This window comes from Canis lupus, chromosome 5, assembly GCF_011100685.1.
Source record: "Canis lupus familiaris isolate Mischka breed German Shepherd chromosome 5, alternate assembly UU_Cfam_GSD_1.0, whole genome shotgun sequence".
NCBI classification, from domain to species: domain Eukaryota; kingdom Metazoa; phylum Chordata; class Mammalia; order Carnivora; family Canidae; genus Canis; species Canis lupus.
In genome coordinates, this window is record NC_049226.1 from 45717690 (window position 1) to 45742228 (window position 24539).

Consider the following 24539-nt stretch of genomic DNA (forward strand, 5'->3'; position numbering starts at 1 on the left):
TTCTTTGGGATATGCTTTCACATGTGATTTTTATGTCCCAGTTATAGTCCATTGTACAGCTTTAGTTTCTGGTTGGGTTTGGTCCCCATTCCATACATATCTTAGAAGTAGCCTTAGAGGCAACAGAAATGCACAGCCCTGGGCAGATAGTATGTTGAAAAAATTAAATGAACTGGCTATTTTCAGATTAATCATTTTTTGTTCAACCTTCCAGTTTTCTATATTCAAAGGAAGAGCATGCCATACTTCAAGAATAAGTATTGCATTAGAATCTGACCTTTGAGAGGTTCAGGAATGAGTTAGTTGAAGTAGTTATACAGTGATGTTTACAGAAAATCACAGCCAAACAAAACAGTTTCAGATTTTGTTCTGTTCTTCACACGTTGCTGGCAGAGATGATTGTTGTTGGTTGGTCTTTAGGAGTTTATGGAAGTGAACAGTGGCCTTTTCTTACCTGAGAGAAACAAGCAGTCTATCTTGGAAAGAAGAGGAACTGCAGCAGTGAGAAGCCTCCATCCAGAAACCACTAAGTTAAAGGACCTTCAGGGAAAGCGAGTCTTACTTATATAGAAACACTGCCCTCAGTTTTCACGTCTACCTCTGTTCCAGCTAGAGAACAGCTGAAGTGTTGAGTGTACTTAGTAAGGATTGAGTGTGGCTGTAGCACAGTGTTGCAAAACCAGAGCCCTGGAGTCACATCTAGGTTTGACTTACCTCCACCACTTCCTGGGTCCCTGGCTCCCATGGCACTCTATCTTTCCACTTGACTTTGTTTCTTATAGCTATTTGATGTTCTGTATTTCTGCTTGTCTATTCTTTCTTCTCAGCATGGAGTCTTCCTGTGGTCAGGGATGCAGTTTGGCTTACTGCTGTGTATCTCCCTGGCACCTAGAATGACATCTAGCCCATAATTGGTCCTCAGTAATCAATAATTACCAAATGCGTGAGTGAAGTGATTTAACCCTGGGGTGCCTTAGATTCTTCATCTGCTAAGTAGAAGTGATAATGTTAGCATCCACCTCATAGGGTTGTTGGAAAGATAAAGTAAACAGTATATAAAAGGAACCTAACACAGTGTCTAGCACTGAGGTTAGAGTTTAAGAAAAGGGAGCTAGCATTGCCAACATTGTCATTACTCTATACAAGACAAGTGATGAGTACTGATTTTTAGTTTTCTTTCTCTGTTTTTGAAGCCCTCACTGGCTCTTGGGTGGTTGTGCACCTCCAGCAGGGGGTGGTGGTGGTAATATTTTGGTGATACATTTCACTACTAGAAGCTTAAACAACAGATAACAATAAATCTGTGTGGTAATGACACACTGTAGAATGTGGATTCCTTCCCCTTTTTCTAAATCAACCTCCAAACAGGGTGTGGTGCCCTGTCAGTTAGACACTCAGTTCCCTAGGCTAGGCTATCTCAGTGTATATGGGATCAATGAGCCAGTGCCACCAGCTGTCACTCTCTCTTGCCCTGGTGCTGTCCAAAACCTAGTACACTCTGCTGGCTGCCATCATTTATAGATAAACCCTGAGAAGGACTCTTACATGTTTATGCTATTCATTAGCAGGTAACATACTGCTCAGTAAATATTTGTTAAAAAAACAAATTAACCTGGGGAGAACATTGCCTGAACCCTTCATACTCAACTGTTGAGAAAGAACTTTGGTGCCAGAGAAGCTGTAAATCCTATTAGTCTCATTGCTGTACTGCTTTTCTGGGTGGCACCTCCCTGTGTGGGGAACTTTACTGTCAAGGTTAGAGACATGGGCTTGAAACTTAAGTGGTGGCTCATTTCTTCTCACCTTTGCTCCAAAGGGACAGTATGATTTGGTCAAATGCCTGGCTCCCATTCGAGACCCCAAGACTGAGCAGGATGGGCACGATATTGAGAATGAGTGTCTGGGAATGGCTGTCCTGGCCATCTCCCACTATGCCATGATGAAGAAGATGCAGTTGCCAGAACTTCCCAAGGACATCAGGTAAATCTTCCTGCTGGTTACAGAATTAATTGTGGGGGCGGTGCTTTTTATACATCTTCACACATCTCAGTTTAACCACTGACAGTTTTTGGCTGACCCCTGTTCTCTGCAGAGCCCAAATCTTGTTTAGAACATTTATAAAAGGTAGCACAATTATAGTAGTGTCCTGATTTTGAATGTTGGCTGATCTCAGAAATTTGTATTCGGGTGAAAGTTCTGGGCTAGTGATGCCAATCAGATTGGTGGCCCACGTGCCCACCCCTTGCACCTCTGCCCATGGTGGGCATTGCCATCACTGCACTTTTTCCTTTTGTGCAGGACCAGCCTTAAAATCCTTCTCAATACTGTTCTACAGGCAGCTACTGTCATCTAAACTAGAGTTCACTGAGAGCTGTTAATTTGATGTGAAGGATGTTACCTGAAGAAAATTTTATTCACTTAAAAATGTCATTCAGGGTCAAGTCTTTGTGAAGGAATATTCAGTCTGTGTAATTCCTACCCATCTATAAACTATGTTTTTACCAAGGAGAATGTTGTTTGATTGATGATTGATGTTTTGATTTTTTTTAATTTATTTTTTATTGGAGGTCAATTTGCCAACATATAGAATAACACCCAGTGCTCATCCCATCAAGTGCCTCCCTCAGTGCCCGTCAGTCACCCCCACCCCCCGCCCACCTCCCTTTCTTACCACCCCTTGTTCATTTCCCAGAGTTAGGAGTCTCTCATGTTCTGTCTCCTTTTCTGATATTTCCCACTCATTTTTTCCCAAGGAGTTATTTTGAATGTCATAAAAGAAGATAGTCTCATTGTGGAGAGCAAGTTATTTATAGCTGTATTATTTGTGATAGGCAGCATGCCCCTTCTCATAAGGTTCCTCCCTGTATCTCTTGCCTTGGAGGAGTTTGGTGTGGATCATCACAGTGCTCCTCAGTGATGCAGGACTGGTTAGATACATGCTCTGCCGCTGCTTTCTTGTTTCTCTGTGGCTTTTGCTTTGGGCACTTCCTCTTTCCTTTGTCATGAGACTAAGGTGAAAAATGACCCCTCCTCTGATCTTCCTCTGTTACATTAACCTAAAATGTTACAATATCTGTTGTGATAAATTCCTGACTTTGTAGTTTTCCACTGTCGTGAAACCATTCAAGGAGCAGGGATTACCCAGTGTCAGGTGCCATCTCAGACTAGGAGTAATAGGCAGACTGATCTCCCCACTCATTTGGTCCCCAGTTTATTCTTTCCTTCATGGGTGTTCATACTGTCCTTAAAACTGGTTTCTCATAGCAGTGTATCAGTTTAGTTATAGATACTTTCGCAATAGCACTGGCATAACTAACTGATCTTTCAGTTTCCTTGTCAATCCATTTAATACGTCTGGGACACTTTGACATGGCAAACACGAAGTCTTTTGTATTCAATTAGATTTTACATGTTTTTCCCACATGTAAAAAGCAATATATGATCTTTACAGAAAAATTATGAAACAGACCTAAAAGTAGACTATACAAAGCATCTATAATCAGTCTTGACACCTTTGAAACCACTTTCTCACTGATGCTGAATCTTAATAGCAGTTTATGTGAGTACCTGTGTGCACAGCAACAGTGACAAAAGCAAGCAAACACACAGATAAGTCCATTTTGCTGCCTGCCTTTGAGACCCAGAAAATTGGATAATACTTGTAGGAATCCCTAGTTCAGTAAAACCTGTGGGACATGTGCTTTTTTCTTCTCTTTCTGTCCCTAATCATCTCTATTTCCTTCTGATGATCATCCTTGTGCTTACTCTAAGACCCACTGGGAGTAGGTCTTCCTTTCTCATTGGGCAACATGTGAAAGGAAGATTTATAGATTTGGGTTTGTTTCTATACTGTTCTCTTGACCTGTACATGAAAGAGAGACATATTTTTCTACTTTGTTTTAGCTATAAGCGATATATTCCAGAGACCTTGAATAAGTCCATCAGGCAGAGGAACCTTCTCACCAGGATGCGGATAAATAATGTTTTCAAGGATTTCCTGAAGGAATTTAATAACAAGACTATTTGTGACAGTAGTGTATCTACTCATGACCTAAAGGTGAAATATCTGGCTACCTTGGAAACTTTGACAAAGCATTATGGCGCTGAAATATTTGAGACTTCCATGTTACTGATTTCATCAGAAAATGAGATGAATTGGTTTCATCCGAACGACAGTGGAAACATTCTCTACTATGAAGTGATGGTAACTGGAAATCTTGGAATCCAGTGGAGACAGAAACCAAATGTAAGTGGTTGATAGGTGGTTGATCAGAACAGACCATCATGTGTCACCCTTGCTGGCCGAGTGTATTCTGGTTAGATATAATGTATCACTCTTTTATTGTGTTCATGCACAATAGAACTAAGTAAGTATTTGTTGAGTTCTGTAGGGAAATAAAGAAATATAACAGTAGCTTATATAATATATAATAACAGAATAATAATAACAGGCACTTACTGAGCACTTACCAGGTATTTTTCTAAGCATTTTACGTGTATTACTCATTTATTCCTAAAAAAAAAAAAGCCCTGAGGGGAGTACTACCATTATTCTTATTTTATAGATGAACACAAAGAGGCACAGAGAAGTTAAGAAACTTGCCCAGAGTCATAACCAGCTAATAAGTGATTGTGTCAAGAATTGAACTTTGGTTTCTGGCTCCATGAACTAGGGTAATTGATTTTGCAACTTAAAGCGCTTTTTTGAAGTGTTTGTTGGATGAGGCAATGGAGCCAGAGTGGTTTAAAAGCATGGGTTTGAAACCTAATTGGACCTGGTTCAGATCCTGGCTCCACTGTTTATAGTTCTGTAGCTTTAGGGGGTTACTTCCCCTGTATCAGCTGTAAAATGGAGATACTTACTGTATCTGCCTCATGGAGTTGCTAAGAGAGCTGAATGGCGGCAGAGAGCCCAGCATATAATAAATGTTCAAAAATAATTATAACTGCCGTCATGATTATCAATAATAATATTAAATTAAGAGATTTATTTTCTCTCAATTTATTCATGCTAAAATACCAATGTCTAACATCAACTGCTTTTTTTCTACAGAATAGGTACACTGTTAATAAGAACGTATCTAATCCTCAAAGAACCTTGTGAAATGTAATCTGTTTTATGGACAGGGAAATGGAGGCTCAAATTGACGACCTGACTAGTGAATACCTAGCGGATTATTCAAGCAGAGGATTCATCTCCTTTTGAAAGTTTCAACTAGAATGTCGTTAGGAAGTCCAGATAATCGGTGGTAGATTCTAAAAGGAAAAAAGCTCAAGTTCTGTCCAGTCACATTTAAGAAGAACGTGTTCCTTGCCTGTGTTGAAACGTAACGTGTATGAGTCGGGAAGGGAGAGGACCTGATGGTAGAGCCCTGTCTAGTAGGCAGTTATTTCCCTCTCTCAGTTTACTTGTACATTATAGATTATGTGATAAGTTTAGTCAGTGTGCTCAGTAAGGCCCCACCCAGGTATAAAATCCCAAGATTCCCTGTTTGGAGCCCAAACTGCGATCCTCAGCCCACATTGGCACCTCTTCCAATGCCTGTGTAAATCCAGGCAGGCTGGCTTTCTTATCCTTGAATGTATGCCCCACTTTAGTTTTCCAGAAGCACTGACCCTTTTTTTACTAATAGAAAATGAGAAAGCCAACTTAACTCTAGTACTTTTATATATCTTATCAGGTTGTTCCTGTTGAAAAGGAAAAAAACAAACTGAAACGGAAAAAACTGGAAAATAAACACAAGAAGGACGAGGAGAAAAACAAAATCCGGGAAGAGTGGAACAATTTTTCTTACTTCCCTGAAATCACACACATTGTAATAAAGGAGTCTGTGGTCAGCATCAATAAGCAGGACAACAAAAAAATGGTAGGTTTGCTCTGGAAGCAATCCTGTCTGGATCTGGTGACGAGAGAGTGACTTTGCTGAGGACAGTGATGCAGCACATGCTTTGCAGAGTTCCTGTTCCAAAGAGAAAAATCTGATGATTGTCTCTCTTTCCTTCTTAAGCCAGAAATCCCTCTTGCTGACATTGACATTATCAGTGCCGGGTTTTGAGTTACACTGGTATGTTACAGTGCCTTTCTTGGGTCTTGTAAATGTGTATCTCCATCAGGGTTTGCTGCCCTTCTTGAGACATCTTAGCATAAATATTTAATTCACAAAAGTTAGTGGATTTGAAGGAAAAGATTGGTGAAAGTTAGCATTTTCCCTCAGGGATGACTTTAGCCTCTCTGCTGAGATGAAGCACTCAGTTGGGATGAGGTCGGTGGGAAGCCCTGCTTTGCACTTCAGCCAACTGTCAGGCTGTAGCCACAGTGGCAGTCCTCGTTATGGTGTCAGGCACACCCAAGTGACTCTTGGACAGAGGAAGGGGGGGTGTTCAATCTCACTTCCTCTTTTTCAGTATCACTTAAGGATATAATCTAGACAGGCAGGCCAGCTTTAGCAGGGGAAGTAGAAACATTGCCAAAATAAATATGTTTGTGTTGGGGAAGTCATGGCTGACAGCACATGGAGAAGATGGGTAGCTGAGGCAGGGCACGCAGAGTAAAGGTAGTTAGCACCAGGGAAATACCACGTTTTGCCCCAAATTTGGCAAAAACTGTGTCAAAAGGATAACAGTATTGGGAATGAATCTGGTGATCTGGTTTAGAACAGATGGTCACCCTGTTAATCTAGAGTACGTTGCCTTTTTTACCTTTTAGACAGCAGTTGGGCAGCATGTAATAAAAGCCTTGAAAATATATGTCCCTCCATTTGGGAACTTAGGGCTGTTTTCCAGAAACAGTGAGAGATAAAGCCAGTGGTCTGTGAATGAGCATGTTTGTCCCAATGGAATTTACAGTGTAAAAACACTGAAAATTACCTAAGTATACAATAATAGGAGAATGGGAAAATTAATCACAATTCACCCAAGTAGTAAAATATTTCATAAATAAATTGCTAATTTTTTTAATAATCTGGAAAAATGCTTTATAAGTGGAAAAAAGAATACAAAACTCTATAGAACAGTACCGATTTTGTTCAAGACATTTTAAAAAGGTATACATATACATACACATGATGTTAGAAAAATAAAATAGTCCAACTGTTATTTTTGGTGAGATTATGAATGATTTAAATTTTTTATTCTCCTAACCTCCCCTCTTTTAACAATAAACATAAATTAATTTCATTTGGAAACTGTAGTGAAAAATAAAGTGAAGGGAGAAATAAAAGCATCCAGGAAGATGTTAGTGGGAAGATGGAGAATGGAGGGAAGGAGAAGGTCAAAAGAAGTGCTTTTTTTTTTTTTTTTAACATATCATAGAGATAGTGCCAGATTATATGCTGTGTCTGTAGGATCTTATTTATTTAGTCTTTACAAGAATCTTAGATGTAGGCATTTTGGCTCTATTTCCAGTGGGGAAATCAGATTATGGACAAATGTAGACACTTGTATAGGGTGACAGAGTGAGAAAAAGTGGCAGCTCCAGCTCCAAGGCATTCTCTTCCTCAGGGACTGCAGTGAGGAAGAGCTTGGCACATCCGTGATCTGGCTCTTCAACACGGTCAAACCCTGAAGACGCGTAGCAGAGGAAGAATAGCAGCAGCCAGCTGAGTACAGTGTTTGTGAGCCTGCCCCTACCTGTCCTGGCACCCAGTTGGCACACCTGTCACCTAAGAGCCCACTTGGACCACATGGTCTGGCAAGTCTTTGCCAGCTGCAGTGCTATGAAAGGAGCAGGAGGAAGACAGAAATAAATACTCGATCTCCCCAGGACTTCATTTTTCTTTACAAACACTAGCTCTTACTACCTACCAGGCGCTTCCCGTTCTAAATGCGTTACAAATAGAAACTTTTTCCATTTTCGTTGACCCTAGAAGTGGGTGTATTATTATCATCTTCATTTTACGGAGGAGGAAACTGAGGCACAAAAAGCTTAGGTAACTTGCCCAGTGTCACACAGCTCTTAGGTAAATCATTTGAAATTGACAATATGGGACAATTTGTGACCTATAAAATGATTACAAGTGCTTAACTGTAATAGCAAGTGGAGATGCAGAGATTTCAGCTCACATAAACTGACTCCAGAACCTGTGGATTGACACATGATGGCCTCTCTTTATCTCATTCCCTGCCCCTTCCCAGCCATGGAATTTCCAAGCCCTTTGATCAGGTGGTACTTTGGCCACTGGTCTTTCAGGAAAGCATGATCCCAGCATGTTATCAAATTATATCTTGATTTATCTCTTCTCTCTGCCTCTTCTTGACGTCTCCCATTTCCATTCAGACTTCTGTTCTAGGGAACTTAAGTGCTTATGTGGTCTTGCTTTTTTACATGATTGGGTGAAGGGCTGCCCAAACCAGACTATTTTGAATTTGCCCTTTGGGGATTTGCTCTTTGGGGATCTGCAGGTGGATGCAAGGAGGCATGCTTAGCACAGAGTCTTCTTACTGAATAACTGTCTCTGTGGTGGCCTTTGCCTCCTTGGTTCACAAGTCCACAGCTGACTTTTCCTTTGGCAAGATAGCTAACTGTCATTAGCTCCACTTACTTCCATCCTTTCTAGTTGCTTCTTATTTATCCCTCTCCTTTTGACTCATTTTTCTTGTCTCTGTTATTCTCTGCCATCCGCCCGCCCTTTCTCCAGTACTATAGACAGTCTTATTCTCACATATCATTTTGCCCTCAGAAGGCTCTGGTGGTGCTTAATGTTCTTCTGAGTCAAAACTCTAAATGGCTTTCCATACCCTTCTTCACCAGGAGATGTTCCTGGTTAAGCCCATGGATCCTCTTAGATGGGCAATTTTTGTTCAGGGCTGTATGATCAAGACCAAAAAAAAAAAAAAAAAAAATTTGCCTGTCTTTACCTCCCAGGTGTTTTTTTGAAAACCTTTCTGTGGAAGAGTTTCCTCTCTCATCCTCTCATTTTTGCCTTTGCTCTCCCACTTTGGGTAAGATTCTCTACCTGCTTCCAAACCCTCAGAGGTCTCTGGACTTAATCTAGCAAACTCATCATTATCTGGGGGACCATTCCTGGATTAAAATCTGGGCGTTTCACCTTCTAGACCAACTCTGATGAGATGAAGCCCCTGTGCCTCTGTTTCCTTTTCTATAAAATGGTAACGATGCTGAGTCAGTCATTGCTTTGTGCTGAAGCCAGGGTTCCACTTGCCTGCACTCTGCTCCTACTCTCTCTACTTTTTTTTTTTTTTTTTTTTAACCTCCACTTTTATCACTGTGCCTGAGATGCAGACTTGCTCCTCCTTCTGGACCCCGGTGGGAGCCTCTCCATAGGTCTGCCTGCCACAGCTGCCTCTTCTACCCTTTGTCCCACACAAACACATCATACCTCATCTGATAGTTGGGAGATAATAGACAAGAAACATATGATGAACAGTCAAAATCGTGTATAAATGCAAGGGGTGTACAGTTACCTTTGAGGTCATGTGTTCTGCATTGTGTTTTAAATATCTTCTCACTGTGTACCTCCTCATAAAGCCAGGTGCCTGAGGTGGTCAGCACATGATATAACCATGGGCGTGTCTTCTCTCTTGCCAGGAACTGAAGCTCTCATCCCATGAGGAGGCCTTGTCCTTTGTGTCCCTGGTAGACGGCTACTTCCGGCTCACAGCAGATGCCCATCATTACCTCTGCACTGATGTGGCTCCCCCATTGATCGTCCACAACATACAGAATGGTTGTCACGGTCCAATCTGGTTGGTTCTGGCACCTTTTCGGTTGCCCTTGGTGTGAAGAGAACCACATTTTAGTGGTGGGGAGTGTGGCCTTCTCAGACACAGGTGTCATCAGTTGTTTAGGTGGGGGCTGGTTGAATGTGTTGTTTAGGACTTATTTGGTACCCTCTTTTCCATCACTCCTATCCACTGGTCAGGCCTTCCTGTCATCTCTTACCTCGGTTTGTGCCATAGACCCTTCCTTCTTCCCCCTTGGGTTTCCTCATAGTTTAACCCCTTCACTTCTCCACAGCTGACCAAGAAATGTTATGCTTCCTAACCCCTTGCTGTGCCAAACACAGATAAAAAGGACATGGGTTCCATTTCACTGTAGTAAGCGGTGGCATCCTGAGTCGGCTTGTTCTAAAAGTGCAGATAAATGGTGGGAACAGTGAGGTGACCAAGCCTGAGGGCTGGAAGGGGCTTTGGTGGACATCTTGTCCCACCTGCATCTCAGAACCAGTAGAGCTTACTCAGATACCTCTGGCGCTGAGGTATTTAGTACTGCATATGGCAGCCAGCAGATTATAGCTCTGACAGTTACAGGCATACGGACCTCTCTGCGAGGGAGTTGAAGTTTGCCTCTCTCTAACTTCTTCCTACTCATTTGACATCTGCTGTTTGAAGCAATAGGGATTCAGTGTACTTCCTTTTATGTAGGACTGTTCTTCAGAGGAAAACAGCTGCTGTATTTCTTCTGAGTCTCTCCTCCCAAACCAATCTGGGGAAGCATCTCTTCAGCTGCCTTCCTCATGATAGGTTCCCATCTCTTCCCTATGCCAGTTACCTGAGGACAGCTAGTTTATTGTGGGTGAACCCTGGCTTAGAGAGGCTCACAGACTCATGAGGAGATAGATGCACAAAGATGTGCAGAGCAGGGTGTTGAGCATTATAATAAAGCACATTTCTCAAATATCCCAACCACAGTTCGGCCTCAGGGCCCTTTGCTCTTGCTCTTCCCCGTGGCCTAGAATGCTGTTGCTCTGGAATGTATACAGCCACCACTTCCCTCAGATATCACCTTATCGGTGAAGCCTTCCCTGACCACCTTCTATGAAGTAACAATACCTTTTCCTCCTTCACACCCCACACTTCCTTGCTCCTTCACTCTGCTTTATTTTTCTTTTCTTTTTTTTTTTTTTTTTTAAGATTTCATTTATTTATTCATGAGAGACAGAGAGAGAGAGAGGAGGGAGAGAGGCAGAGACACAGGCAGAGGAAAAGCAAGCTCCATGCAGGGAGCCCGACGTGGGACTTGATCCCGGGACTCCAGGATCATGCCCTGGGCCGAAGGCAGGCACTAAACCGCTGAGCCACCCAGGGATCTGTGCTTTATTTTTCTTAAGTGGTATTTATTATCTCCTGAGACTTGCTTTGTTTGTTTCCATGTCCATTTGTTGCTTGTCTGTCTAGCCTTGCTGTCCAGAATGAGCTGCACAGAGGCAGAGGGCCTGTGTGTTTGGCTCACTGCTTTTCCTCAGCACCCATAGCAAGGGCTGGCACATACCATAGGCACTCTGTAAATATTTGCTGGATCAGTGAATGTTTCGTGTTCTGTGGGAGGCTGGAATTCATTGCCTCTTCTGAGTAGGCAGCATTCAGATCAGATTAAACTTTGAAGAATCAGTGAAGATTGACAAGTCTTTTTTTTTTTTTCTTTTAAGATTGACAGGTCTTAAGGAAAAGGGTCTTCTAGGTGAGGGATCATCATATGCAAAGGCATGAAGTTGTTTCAGGTCATGGAGTAGTTTGTCTCTGCCTTTCTTACACATGTTGACCATGTCAGTCCTCTTTCACTGACCCTTAGTGAGCACCACTCACAAGACATGTGGTAACCTCACTTGTAGATTTATTTAGTGCCTGTTCACTGCCCTCTGTGTGTTAGGACCGATTGATCCTGGAGATACAAAGGAATGTAAGACAGGCATATTCCCTATTAATATCTAATTCTTTTTTGTTTGTTTTTTATTCAGTGTTAATTATTCAATTTCTTATTTACTGAGTAGCTACTATGAGCCAAATGTGCTTTGGGTACTGGGGATACAGCAGTGAACAGAATAGCCCCAAATTTGTGCTCTCCTGAGGCTCATGTTCTAGTTGGGCTGCCTAGGGATGGTGGAGAGGGACCCCACTCTATGGTGGGCACTCTGTGGTGGGCAGCTCCACATCACCTCTAGGGGAGTATCTCCTGCCTCTAGCTGGAGACCACATATGTGGTGGGGAAGTCAGGGACAAGGAGGGCTCAGTGCCTTGGGCAGCAGGAGAGTCCTCTTCTAGACCTTGGAGACTTGATGTGTCTCAAGGCTCCTTGGCATGTCAGCTTGCCCCATGTGTCAGACAGGACTTCATAGGACCCAGGATGGGGAATGTGAGGGGGCCAGAGGACTTGAGCCAGCCCAGAGAAGTGGATATCCTGGATATCCCATGGGCTCTAGGGTGTTCTTCTTGGTATGAGCTTTTTCTCCCTTTCTCTCCCTCTAGCACAGAATACGCCATCAATAAGTTGCGGCAAGAAGGAAGCGAGGAGGGGATGTATGTGCTGAGGTGGAGCTGTACCGACTTCGACAATATTCTCATGACTGTCACCTGCTTTGAAAAATCTGAGGTCAGTCAGGAAAAATCTTGGTCAGTCAGGCCAAGTCATATGGCCACAGGGTTGTTTAGTGCAGCCAGCCCAGAAGCTACTCCAGAGAGTACCACTCTAGGGGGGTGGGCATAGAAGAGCCTGGGTTTCTGAGAAAATCCCTGGCAGTTCTGACTGGGACAACCCCACTCTTCAAGAGAAGACTTCCTGAGCAGCCAGACCCAGAATGTTTCCTCTTTATGACCCTTTCTTCCCTCAAGAGACCCGTGACAGGGGTCCGTGATGGCTCTGGAATGTAAAGTGTGGCCAGAAAACCAGTCAGACCAAACATTTGTCAAGTTTAATGCACTTGTTTGGAGTGGTTTGTTTTACACTCAGTGACAAAATCACAGGCCCAGAGTCCTATCTGTGGCACTTACTGGTATATGTCGGTGCCAAGAAGACTGGCTCGGTAACCTGGACTAACACAGTTTTCCCCAAATGGTAGCTTCAGACATTTTAACAGATGACTTGCTGTCTCATGTTTTCACAAGCGGAGATGACTCTACTTGTAGTGACTCTAGTGTAGCTGGAAGTCAGGAATGATGTGAGAGAGATTCTGATAACAAAGATAGAAGCCAGAATTGCTGACCTTACCTCACTAGACCACAATACTGCCTTTGTCATTCATGCAACTTTTTTAAATACAGGAAATGGAATATTTTATAAGACAATGATTTTTACAGAGTTAGTCCAGATAAAGACACTGATGTTGACTAGGTTAGCATGAATTGGGAGAACTGGGGCATCAGGGAGAGGCAGGGGAGCTTCAGGGTAGAAGTCAAGCACATCAGCAGGCCACAGACCTCAGATGCTGGAAGGAAAAGTACTGGGGATCCCCTGGGGACTAAACTCTGTCAAGAGAGGGAAGAGGAAATGGTAGAAGGAACCCAGCACTGCCAGGTGTCCTGGGCAAAGTGTCTAGGTGCCACTGCCTGCCTGGGGGTGTTCCTGAATGGTGAGGCCTTGTGGCTGGTATGGACACAGTGCATCAGAACTTGTCAGGTTTGTTCCTGGGGCAGCATGCCTGTCTTCTGCATGCATCAGTCTTGGAAGGAAGTTTCATGTTTTTAACATGTGTGGGTGCACAAGATAGCCCAGCCGCTTTCTGAAGTGGGACCAGCTTATGCTGTAATATGTCAGCAACTCAGTAGCATGGTCCCCCAGGTGTCATTACCTGGGGAAAACAGGATCTTAGATATGATTACTCCTGCTGTTCATTGTAGCTCACCAGACACTGTGCTGAACACTTTACCTCCATGTCTTCATTTAAACCTTACACTGAGCCTGTGAGGTAGGTGGTATTATCCCCATTGTACAGGTGAATAAACCAGGACATTGAGATCTTAAATAACTTGTTCTGGTCCACACCATAAGTAGATCTTTCTGGCCCTCATCCTTAGTCATGAAAATATTTGTCTCTGTACAGAAAGTGCCCATGAAGGAAAACCTCTGCCTATACTTCCTCTCTGTGGTACCCTAGAACCCTGAAAATAAATCAGACCACCTACCACCACCACCTAAGGTGGTTCTCCTTAAGTAGATTCACAGCCTGGAAAGGCTCAGTTTGAGGGACTTCCTGGATAAATATTGTTAATAGTAATTATTATTTCGTGTACAATATTTGCAAATCTTTATAAAGTGCTTACTAAGTGTTTTTATTATGTCATGTAATCATAGCAGCAGTCCTGTGAGGTTGGTTTTTCAATTAACTTCATCTTACAGGTTTAAAACAAGGTGATGTTGTCATAGAGGTCACTGCTTAGTTATGTTTTCTCCCTAGTGTTAACTCCCTTTGATCAGTGTCATCTTCTGGATTGACTGATTGATTGTTTACTTGTTGATCATGTTTTTTATTTTTGAATAATTATGGATTTACAGAAATGTTACAGAGGTAGTATGGAGTTCTAGGTATCTTTTGTCCAGCTTCCCCTGTTGTTACCAGATTATGTACCCGTGGCACATTGGCTTGACCCTTTGAAAACAAATTGTTTCTGGTCATTTTCCTGAATGGCAGATGCTGGGTGGCCAGAAACAGTTCAAGAATTTTCAGATTGAGGTGCAGAAGGGCCGCTATAGCCTGCACGGCTCAGACCGCAGCTTCCCCAGCCTAGGGGACCTGATGAGCCACCTCAAGAAGCAGATCCTGCGTACGGACAACATCAGCTTCGTGCTGAAGCGCTGCTGCCAGCCCAAGCCCCGAGGTGGGTCTCCCTGGGCCAGAGCTAGGCCCTGTCCCCTCAGGGATCCCCTTTGCCCCTTAGTGATGCTCCAAGACACATGTAAGCACTGGAAGGATGGTTAGGATCATATGGTCAAATGCCGCATCTTATAGATGAGAAAATTGAGTACTGGAGAAGTGAAGTAGGTTTCACTGAGGGCCAAGGTCAGAGGGGTTTGAGCAGGCTACCCCAATGGTTTTTTGACATTCCCATACCGCAAGGTGTTACCTAAATGTATCTAATCCTTTCCTAAGAAGAGATCGGGCTTCAGAGGAGGGGTGGGCAGCGCAGTGGTTCTGAGGCCCCAGGAAGTGTGGTGGGAGGTACTCTGAGGAGTCTCTTTGTCTGAGACATATCTGGTTCCTTTAAGGAGGTTTGTGAGCCTTTATGTCATGGGTGGGCAGAGGAAGCGGCAGTAGAACCCAAAGGGGCCTGGGTTCTTGATGTTCGAGCCACTTTTTGGCCTCCCAGTAAGAGGCTGCCACTGCACTCTGTGAAAGAGGAAGGGCTTACGTTCTTGTTGATCAGATAGGGTTTCCTGACAGCTTCGGGGGTAACTGCAGCCTTTGTTTTCATGCTTGAAGATGTTCCACAAGGGTGAAAACACATCTGCTGCTTGGCCCTGATACCTGAGTGAGTTGAAACCTTAAAGCTCAATGACCCTATTTAGTCATATAATGTCTCCTTCCAGGTAGTAGGAGTACTTTATACTCTCCTTGGGATTAGTGGTCTCAGGGTGAGGTTGAGGAGATAGAGGACAGCGTCCACAGGTAGTGAGGACTGGTGGTAGACAGGAGACTGGGACATGATTTCTTTGCTGGAACTAGCTGGGGAGGTCTCTGGTATAGATGCCACCCCTACTAGTGCAGATCTGGGAGCCAGTAGCTGTGGCAGGAGAAGCACAGGAACAGATTGAATCCTTCTTATGGCTCCTGATGAGGCTCCTGGAACTCCACACTGAATGTGTTTAGTGTCTGTCTCTCCCACTTGAGTATAAACTCTTAAGATAGAATCTGGATCTGTCTTAACACCCTGTGACTAATGTACACCACACCTAGCATGGAATCTGTGTTCACTGATGTCTGTCAGGTGAACAATTACAGCAGTAGATACCATATTGGTGGGTGCCTACTAATCTCAAGCACTTTGCATGCATATTTGCATTTATTCCATCTGTACAATAGCTCTCTGTAGCTATTTTAGAGATGTGGGAATGGAGGCTCAGAGATGTTTAGGGCCTTGCTAGTGGTATCAGTAGTAGTTATAATAGTAGCAACAAGTAGTGATGATGATGATGATGATGATGGCAGCTGCTATTACTTCACCAGGCCCTGTTTGAGGGTTTTCCATGTTTTGAGTCATTTACTCTTCAGAACAAGCCAGAGTGTTGTAATCCCCATTCTATTTTCCTAGGTAGGTAGAGGATGAACAGGGAACTAAACTCAAGTCTTCTGACTCCAGCTCTGGTGATCTTTCCCATACATCCCATCACATGCCATGCGAAGGTGCAGGGGCAGCCATTAGCCCAAGGCTCTGGGGCAAGGACCAGTTCTCCTGACCTAGGGAGAGGAGGAATAAGCCCTGTGTATGAGGCTTGCTTCTGTGGGCCATCAGAAGCCCTCTGACTTCCCTCCACCACCTGCAAATTAGAGAAGTGGTGAAATCATGAAAATTAAGGAGAGGGTCATTTTGGGTTCCTCAGTGCTTCTGCCCTTATAACTGCAAGGCTCTGATGGTCTGATTTCAACCTGGGTTTCTCACTTGAAAATGCAACCAGAAAACCAACAAAGGAAAAGCAGATGGCCAGAGTGGATGTGACAATAAAGCAAATCCACATCTCTGTGCGTGTTGTCTAGCCAGCCCCTCTGCCCCTTTGCAAGTCTGAGGGTGACCATGGTAAGAAAGGGATACTGGCTCAGCCATCACTAACTCTTCTACATCTTCATCCGTGAAGTGGAACTAGGGGCTTGATATCTGCACCCTTTGGCTCTGACACTGAGAACTTAGGCAGACTATTGCCAAACAGCTGGTACAAGGATGATGACACTGGCCAGGATGTAATCATGTGGGGATCCCTGGGTGGCTCAGCGGTTTAGCGCCTGCCTTCGGCCCAGGGCATGATCCTGGAGTCCCAGGATCGAGTCCCACATTGGGTTCCCTGCATGGAGCCTGCTTCTCCTTCTGCCTGTGTCTCTGCTTTTCTCTCTCTCTCTCTCTCTCTCTCTCTCTCTCTCTCTCTCATAAATAAATAAATAAATAAACAAACAAACAAACAAACAAACAAACTTAAAAAAGGATGTAATCATGGTCTTAACCACAAGACTGCCAGTTTTGGAGGACTCCCCATACACCAGGCACTGAAGGTAGTAAGCCCTTGGTTGTCCCTCACAGCAGAGACTTTGTCTCCCATTTTTCTAGTGAGAAAACAGTTTGAACAGCTCCCCCTCACTCACACAGTTGACTTCAGTGCCATGCTCCCTGAAGCAGCCATGCAAATCATCAGCCCATAAATGGTGCCTGTTTTTGTCTCCCTCTAATTTTTAAAAATTTTATTTATTCATGTGAGATGCATACACACAGGGGCCAGAGACACAGGGAGAAGGAGAAGCAGGCTCCATGCAGGGAGCCTGACGTGGGACTTGATCCCAGAACTCCAGGATCACGCCCTGAGCTGAAGGCAGCACTAAACCACTGAGCCACCCGAGCTGTCCAATAGTCCTCTATAATTTTCAAAACAGCTCTACTGTGCCAGCCCTTCCCTGGGAACACCATTCAAGTGGCCCTTTCTGGGTCTTTTCTCCATCAGGGCAGTCCTGAGTTGCCTGGAATCTGCTTTTATCCAAGTGACAGAGTGGATCAGGATAACAGAATGGAGGAGAATAGACTGGAGAAAGGGTACCCAGGATACAATAACAAAGTGGGGCTTGTGCCTGAATCCAGTTTCTGACTCCCAGGTTTATACCCCCCACTAGGGCCATGTGTGCTATGAGAAGATGAGAGACTGGAGCCATCTGTGACTTAAGGGTGAAAGCAGATTCTAGGGCTTACTAGCTGCCTGCCCTTGGGGGCAAGCTGTTTAATAACTCTGAATCTCTGTTTTCTGACCTAGAGAATAAAAAGGAGGATGATAAAAATACTATGTACCTCATAGAATTGTCCTAGAATGAAGGAATTAATGTGAGTGAAGTTCTTAGGACAGTGGCTGGCAAAGAGAAAGCAATCAGAAAATATGAGCTGGAAAAAAAAAAAAAAAAAAAAGGAAAGCCCTACAGAGAAGTAAGGATTTGAGAGACTTTGTTCCAGTTACTTGGCCTGCTGTAGGGACCAGGTCCTCAGTAGCTAATCGATAGGCTTCTTCTAGGGTTCCAGAATCCTCTCACTGCCAGTCTGAATCGGGAAGGTGCTTTCTTCCCCCACAATGACATAGCTTGAAGTGGCTCCATGGTGGCTTCTGTGGATTCTAAATTGCATTAGCCACCTCTGTTCATCATGATTCACCAGATTTTGTAAAGTGTTTGGTTTGCCCTTTGAATCAGTAGAATTTGGGGGCTGGCCTGCTCATGATCTGTACATTTAGTTAGCACCTCCTTGGAATCAGGCATTGCTGGGAGCCCTAAGAGGTTCAGGCTTGACCTTTTCTCTGGCTTACCTGCCCTGTTCTTTTGCATAAGACCAGTGTTGTTTGACCATCCTGCCTCAGATCCCGTCACTTCCAAGACCCGAGGTACTTCTTCTTCCTCCCCCTTCACCTCTCATCCTTCAGCTCACATCCTATTCATTCACATGTGTAACAGATACTTCCTGAGTACCTGCTATATACCAGGCTGTGGAGATAGAGCAGGAAATGAGATAGACACATTCCTTGCCAGTGGGTAGTTTCTCTTCTCAGATACTAAAATTTCACTTCCGTAGGCAGACCTTTTCTAAGTTCTGCTATCAGAATGTATCCTGCTGTGTCAACCCTAGAATACCTGGGCCTGGTTTGGAGAATAGCTGCACAAATTGGAGCTTTTCTTTTGATTGGCTGATTATTTGACCATTTTAAGCTCTGCTACTAGTCTGTAAGCTCCTGGAGGAACATAAATCAAGTACGCAGTAAACATTTACTGAATGATTGAACCAACACATGTACAAATATGTCATGGTTGGCAGGCATTGACCGACTGGGATCTGGGACCTTCACTACCCCGGTCAGACTTCTTCACTCTCTTCCACAGAGATCTCCAATCTGCTGGTGGCTACTAAGAAAGCCCAAGAGTGGCAGCCAGTCTACCCCATGAGCCAGCTGAGTTTTGACCGGATCCTCAAGAAGGATATTGTGCAAGTGAGTCATTGCTAAGGTTCTTGGGTGTACCTTGGTCCTGCCTCACCACAGTGGGCAGTCTGAGGTTTTGGGGAGTGAAGTCTGGGTATGGGGAATCCTATCGGAAAAAAAAGTAAGGAGGCTTTCCTTTCATATTTAAAGCTGTTCAGCCACTGCCCTGTCATTCTTACCCAGCCTTGCTGAGGTTCCCCAGAGATACTTTCTCTTTGAGGGAAATGGATTAATCAGGCTTTGTGGGGTTATCTAGGGTTATAGGACCTTCTGTTGTGAGTCTTCAGTGGATAGGAAGAGTTGGAGAACTTGGTAGGAATGCTGACAGGGCAGTGAGAATCGGCTGTCCATGGGGGAGTCTGCGCTGATGCCCCTCATTAACCCACTACATGCTGTGTGACAAAGCACTACTAAAGTTCAGTTCCTAGGCTTTCTGATGCTTCCAGAGGGAGCAAAGCTGGGGAATACAGAATGCAGTAAGAGAGCAGGAGATGTACAATGTTGGCCTGCAAGAGAACTGTCTTCAGAAATAGATCCCTTGGACCAGTGTCCACCTGGGGGGACATTTGCCCAGAGTCTGTAGCCATAGGCAGGCCCAGTTTCCCTTGTAGCTTCCCTTTGGCTTTGGCTAGGGGTGTGAGGCCCAGGGCAAATCCTGCTTTCTGTCTCATGCCCCCACCCCAGGCCCTGAACACAGAGCCACACACCAGGGAGGCTGAGGAGACAACATGCCAGGAGTCTTGGAGGGAAGGGACCATTGACTGCCTGGGAGAGACTGCAACACTTGGGAGGTGTTGGAGAGCGAATTGTGGGGTCACATCTATTAGGGAACCTGGTGGAAGGCAGCAGGCATGGGGTTGGGTTCCTAGTTTATTTTTTTTTCCTAGTTTATTTTTTAAAGTTAATCCCTAAAATTGTCGGGTAGAGTTTTCCGGGAGTAGAAGCCCACAGCTACAACCACCTCTCACTTCACTTTGGATAATTCTTCACTGAAGGCCAGTTTTTATTGTTTTCTATTCCTTCTGGTGGGGTTGGAGCTGTGGCCAGAGATTAAAATCACCAGAGCAACAGTACTCTGGCCTTTTTTCTGTCTAAACTTGGCACCGTACTTGAGCCCTCCCTTCTTTCCTTGCCCTCGAGCCTCTGGGCAGTTCACGGCCATCCACCATGCTCCCAGTGCTCACCTAGCCAACAGACTGAGCACTTTGGCATGCCAGTATGATTGCAACCTTGGCAGGCCCACAGTGTGGTGGAGGAGCCAGCTCTAGCATCTTAAGTAGATAATCACATTACTGAGACGTTAAGTCCTAAGTAGGGAAGTACAGCAGGATTTGGGACTGTCAGAGAGGACCATGCCACCTAGCCTTGAGAGGACCAAGATGGCTTCCTGGAGAAAGCAGCGTCAAAGCAGAGTTGCAGAGGATGCACAGCAAGTACCCGGCCAAGGCAGAGGGAATGGCATGGAAGGAGGCTGTTGTGGAACATGCATGGGGCTCTGTGGTTGCTGTGGAGTCCTGCTGCCATGACTTGGCCACTGGAATAAAGCAGCCCTTCTGGGGAAGAGTAATTATTCTGAAAGCATATGGCTTTTACGGGATGTTCTGGGAACACAACCTCCCAGAACCTTGATGAATCACTTCATGACAGATGTGGCTTTAATGAATAGTCACAGAACCTTGCCAGGATACGGGAGACAGGGCAGATGCATTGCCACTCTGCTATGACAGATGACAAATGGTGGCATTTGTGCAAATTAATATACCCGATTAACAATTGTGTACGTTCCTCTAGGGGGCAGGGCTGATTCCAAGGGAATCTTTCTGCATTTACAGAGAGAGTCGTGGGATAATAGAAATATAGCACCTCATCCTACAGATTTTGTGAGATTAATGTCAGTAGCTTGAAAGTGCCCAAGTTTTATGAATCACATTTTGATTTTCCAATAAAAATGTTTAAATCAGAATTATTAAACTTGAACTGGAAGGGTCCTTAGAGAGAGATGGTTATGTGTGATGATTTCATTTAGTCCTCATAGCACTTAATTGGTGGTGTTCTCCTCTTCCAGTGAGGAAACTGAGGGCCCACCCTTCCAGTCTCTGCCTCTGTCTTTACCCCCTCCCCACTGTGGGACTGCTTGGGCAAATCCACATGTAAATGCATCACAGATATTAAAGCTTAGCATGTATGCACATACACACACATGCAGGCTGGGTAGATGGGTGGAAAATGAATGAACAAGTACCTCATCTAGAGGACAATCAAACAGAACACATAAGCCCAGCAGATGGTTTTTCCCCACAATATGCCAGGGTCTAGACCAGGAGTCTTTACTCCTATCTCTTCACTTGATTCTAGAACAAGTGCCGTGATTTCTCGTTTATAATAGTGGGCAGAGATGGAGCGTGGTGAAAGAACATTTCTTAAGTTAAATGGCCAGTGAGCAGTTGAACCAGCACTAATGAGCCCCTGTCTTTGTTCCCCAGCCTATAGTAAAGCCCCGCCAGGGTCCTCTCTGAGTCCACTCTGGAGGCCAAGGTTGGGGGCTGATGTCATTGGAGGCTGATAGTGGTGCTGCTGGAAGTTTTGTGATTGGTCAGGATTATGTTTCAGCCTCAGGTTGTTTCTGGAGGCAGAAAGGAAGGAACCATTTGGGAATTAACTGTCTCCCGGGGCCCGGGAAGTACCACATTTGTGTTTTGCTGCGTAGCTTTGTGTTCCTTTTGGAGGCCTGACCAGGATGAGGCTCCAAGAGTCTGTGAGCCTCAGAGACTCTTTTGTCCTAGCCCTGCCCCTTCTGGTACTATGTGTTCCCATTGGGGCCTTAGTGCTTGGCTCAGCTCTCATGTCACTGCAGCCCCAGAGAGAAGTCACCCCAAACTCCTCCTCCTTCCTCTTTCAGGGAGAGCACCTTGGGAGAGGCACACGGACACACATCTACTCCGGTACTCTGGTGGATTATAAGGACGATGAAGGAACCTCTGAAGAAAAGAGAATAAAAGTCATCCTCAAAGTCTTAGACCCCAGCCACAGGGACATTTCTCTGGCAAGTGTCTTCCTCAGAACCCCATCCCTTCTCTAGTTCTGGAGCCAGTGGAGTGTCGTGAGCCAGGAAGAACCCTTGCCCTTTTTTGGTCTGGTGGTTTTCAAACTTGTCATTTAGTCTGAATTCCTTTCTTCAGACTTCTTCCTTTCTACAGTCTTAGAAAAAGAGGTATATAAAATAAGTGAGGGAAGACTGAAGATGAAGTAGGTTGAGCAGCCTGTGCCCTCTCTGCCCCTCTCATTCTCCTCTGTTTCCTATCTAGAGGTCCTCATGGTTCTCTGGACCCTCTAGCTAAATCTTCTCACAATCCCTGATGTAGTCTAAGGCTGTCACTATGACAGCCTTTATCTAGAAAGATAAAGGCCAGGATCCCACACAGAGAGTGATAAAGCCAAGTCTTGACAGAGATCTGGTTTTTGTTTATTCTACTACAGTGTCAAACATTGTTATTTCCCATAGTTTAAAGGAAGAGAAAGTGGTGGATATGAGTATCCAATGGGGAAATTGTCACCTAGCCTCTGCTACCAGCCTGGCTCTGTATCCTATTAGGTTTTCAAGGCCTAGGATGATGACAGTGGGACTGATTGACTTTCCTCTCAGTAGAACCCCTTTGGCACCAGAGCCGTGGAGTCTGATCCTTGACATTCCCTTGTCCTATTCTCCCACAGGCTTTCTTTGAGGCAGCCAGCATGATGAGGCAGGTCTCCCACAAACACATCGTGTACCTCTACGGCGTCTGTGTCCGAGACGTGGAGAGTAAGTGTATTTGCTTTGGAAGGGGAGGTTGCTCCCTGTTTGGGGAGTGTGAGTGCTATAATGACAATTTGGGGCTGATGCCACCTTCGCATTGCCTGAGCTTCTTGCCTCTTCTTACGGTTCAGAAACATGAGGTACTGAGCAGGTCTCATGCTTAATAGCATAGAATTTAGTGCCATTTGTCTTTCACTCATTTCTTGAACGTTATGTGTTGTCACCTCAAGCTGCACACTGTTCTGGACCCGAGAGGGTGGGGTGAGTAAGCTGAGGGGTCAGAGTGGAAGAAGCTCTGGGCAGAGGTGGAAGCACTGTGGTGTTTGTACCTCACTAAGATGTTGGCGTCCTCCCAAGCTGAGTACCAGCCATTAAAGTGGGCTCTCCCCAAAGGGTGAGGGAAAATACTGTCCCAGATCGACAGAAGGTCCCAGATGTGCGTACTTTTGTGCTTGTAGATATCATGGTGGAAGAGTTTGTGGAGGGGGGGCCTCTAGATCTCTTCATGCACCGGAAAAGTGATGTCCTCACCACACCATGGAAGTTCAAAGTTGCCAAACAGCTGGCCAGCGCCCTGAGTTACTTGGTAAGTGTACCTACTGTGGTCTCCACCAGGAACCAGAATGACCTCTAGGGGGTGGCAGGAAGGAGGTCTAGCCAGGTGGGCTGCTGGAGCCCAGGCTCTGTGGTTGGCCACAGGTGTGCCCGGTGCTTACTAAAAACTCCTTTGGGGCTGCCCGTGTGCTTGTGTATGAATCCTGTTTCAAAGGAGGTTTTATCACATCAGAGGACTGACTTCTATAATGCACTATAGGTAAGAGTGGAAATAATGTGATACTTGTCAAATGAATGAGTGAAATTGCTAGCATCAGTAGTGCTTACCATGAGTCAGCTGTTCAGGTTGTTATACAGGTCTTACTAGTGTTATTCTCACAAATGCCCTAGGAGGCCTGCTCCACCATTATCTCTGTTTCTCTGGTGAGGGAACTGGGGCAGAAGAACATAATATAAGGTACCCAAGACACAGAGAACTAATTGGGGGACAGCTCGACTGCCTGGGCATGGCTGTTGCTGGCGAATATGGAGATGACATGAGGGGCCAGGCTCAGAAACAGAGGGAAGGAAGGAAGGGGGTTATACCCATGGGTAGCTGGCTTATTTTACCCTTTTTACTCTACAGGAGGATAAAGACCTAGTTCATGGAAATGTGTGCACTAAAAACCTTCTCCTGGCCCGTGAGGGCATTGACAGCGAGTGCGGCCCGTTCATCAAGCTCAGTGACCCTGGCATCCCCATCACTGTGCTGTCCAGGCAAGGTGTGTCTCCCCGTCCCTCCCACCCCATTTCCCATTCTCGCCCTTCACCCTTCCACCCTCCCTATCCTCACCAGTGGGGAGAAGGGGGCTAGGGCTCAGGTGTGTTTCCTTTTAAAAAAGAACTTTAGCAGACAGGCATCTGGTGCTATTCCTGGGCCCTGGGGGCCAGTCCTTGCCTTTAGGGAGCTAACTGTGGGGTAGGAGAAACACAATTCACCCAAGGCACATCTTTGTTCAAGGTGCTAGGGGTAGCACAGAGGGAAGCTGCTGGGCCTGGGGATAGTCGGAGAGGCGTCAGGGGGAGCTGGGTCCCCTTGGTCCTCAACTGTAGTTGGTGGGCAGTTTGGGGGGCGGTCCCTGAGTGATTGCTGTGGTCCTGCATGCTTAGAATGAGGTTACCATGAGCTATGGGGCTCCGCAGGAAAGGACAGGCTTAGGAGCGGAGATGCTGAAACCAGCGCTGCATGAGTTGTACTCTGCATCTTAGCCTTATAGGCCATATACAGGACATCAGCATGCCCCCGGGCCTCATGCCCTGGCCGGTGCT

The 24539-nt window shown here is 45.1% G+C and overlaps 1 protein-coding gene and 1 long non-coding RNA gene across 2 annotated transcripts in view; both read left to right on the top strand.

Moving 5' to 3' along the window:
- The window catches only part of JAK1 (Janus kinase 1), a 156877-nt gene that overhangs the window by 122699 nt on the left and 9639 nt on the right, over positions 1 to 24539 (top strand). The window contains 11 exon segments of the mRNA NM_001287126.1: positions 1817 to 1980; positions 3904 to 4246; positions 5682 to 5867; positions 9548 to 9705; positions 12205 to 12328; positions 14364 to 14550; positions 18786 to 18892; positions 21783 to 21926; positions 22595 to 22682; positions 23135 to 23262; positions 23857 to 23992. Of these exon segments, the coding sequence (NP_001274055.1) occupies positions 1817 to 1980; positions 3904 to 4246; positions 5682 to 5867; positions 9548 to 9705; positions 12205 to 12328; positions 14364 to 14550; positions 18786 to 18892; positions 21783 to 21926; positions 22595 to 22682; positions 23135 to 23262; positions 23857 to 23992 (1765 nt within the window).
- On the top strand, positions 5904 to 8841 carry LOC119876299. The gene is made up of 2 exons (XR_005359659.1): positions 5904 to 6065; positions 7501 to 8841. It is a non-coding gene; the product is annotated as an uncharacterized LOC119876299 (long non-coding RNA).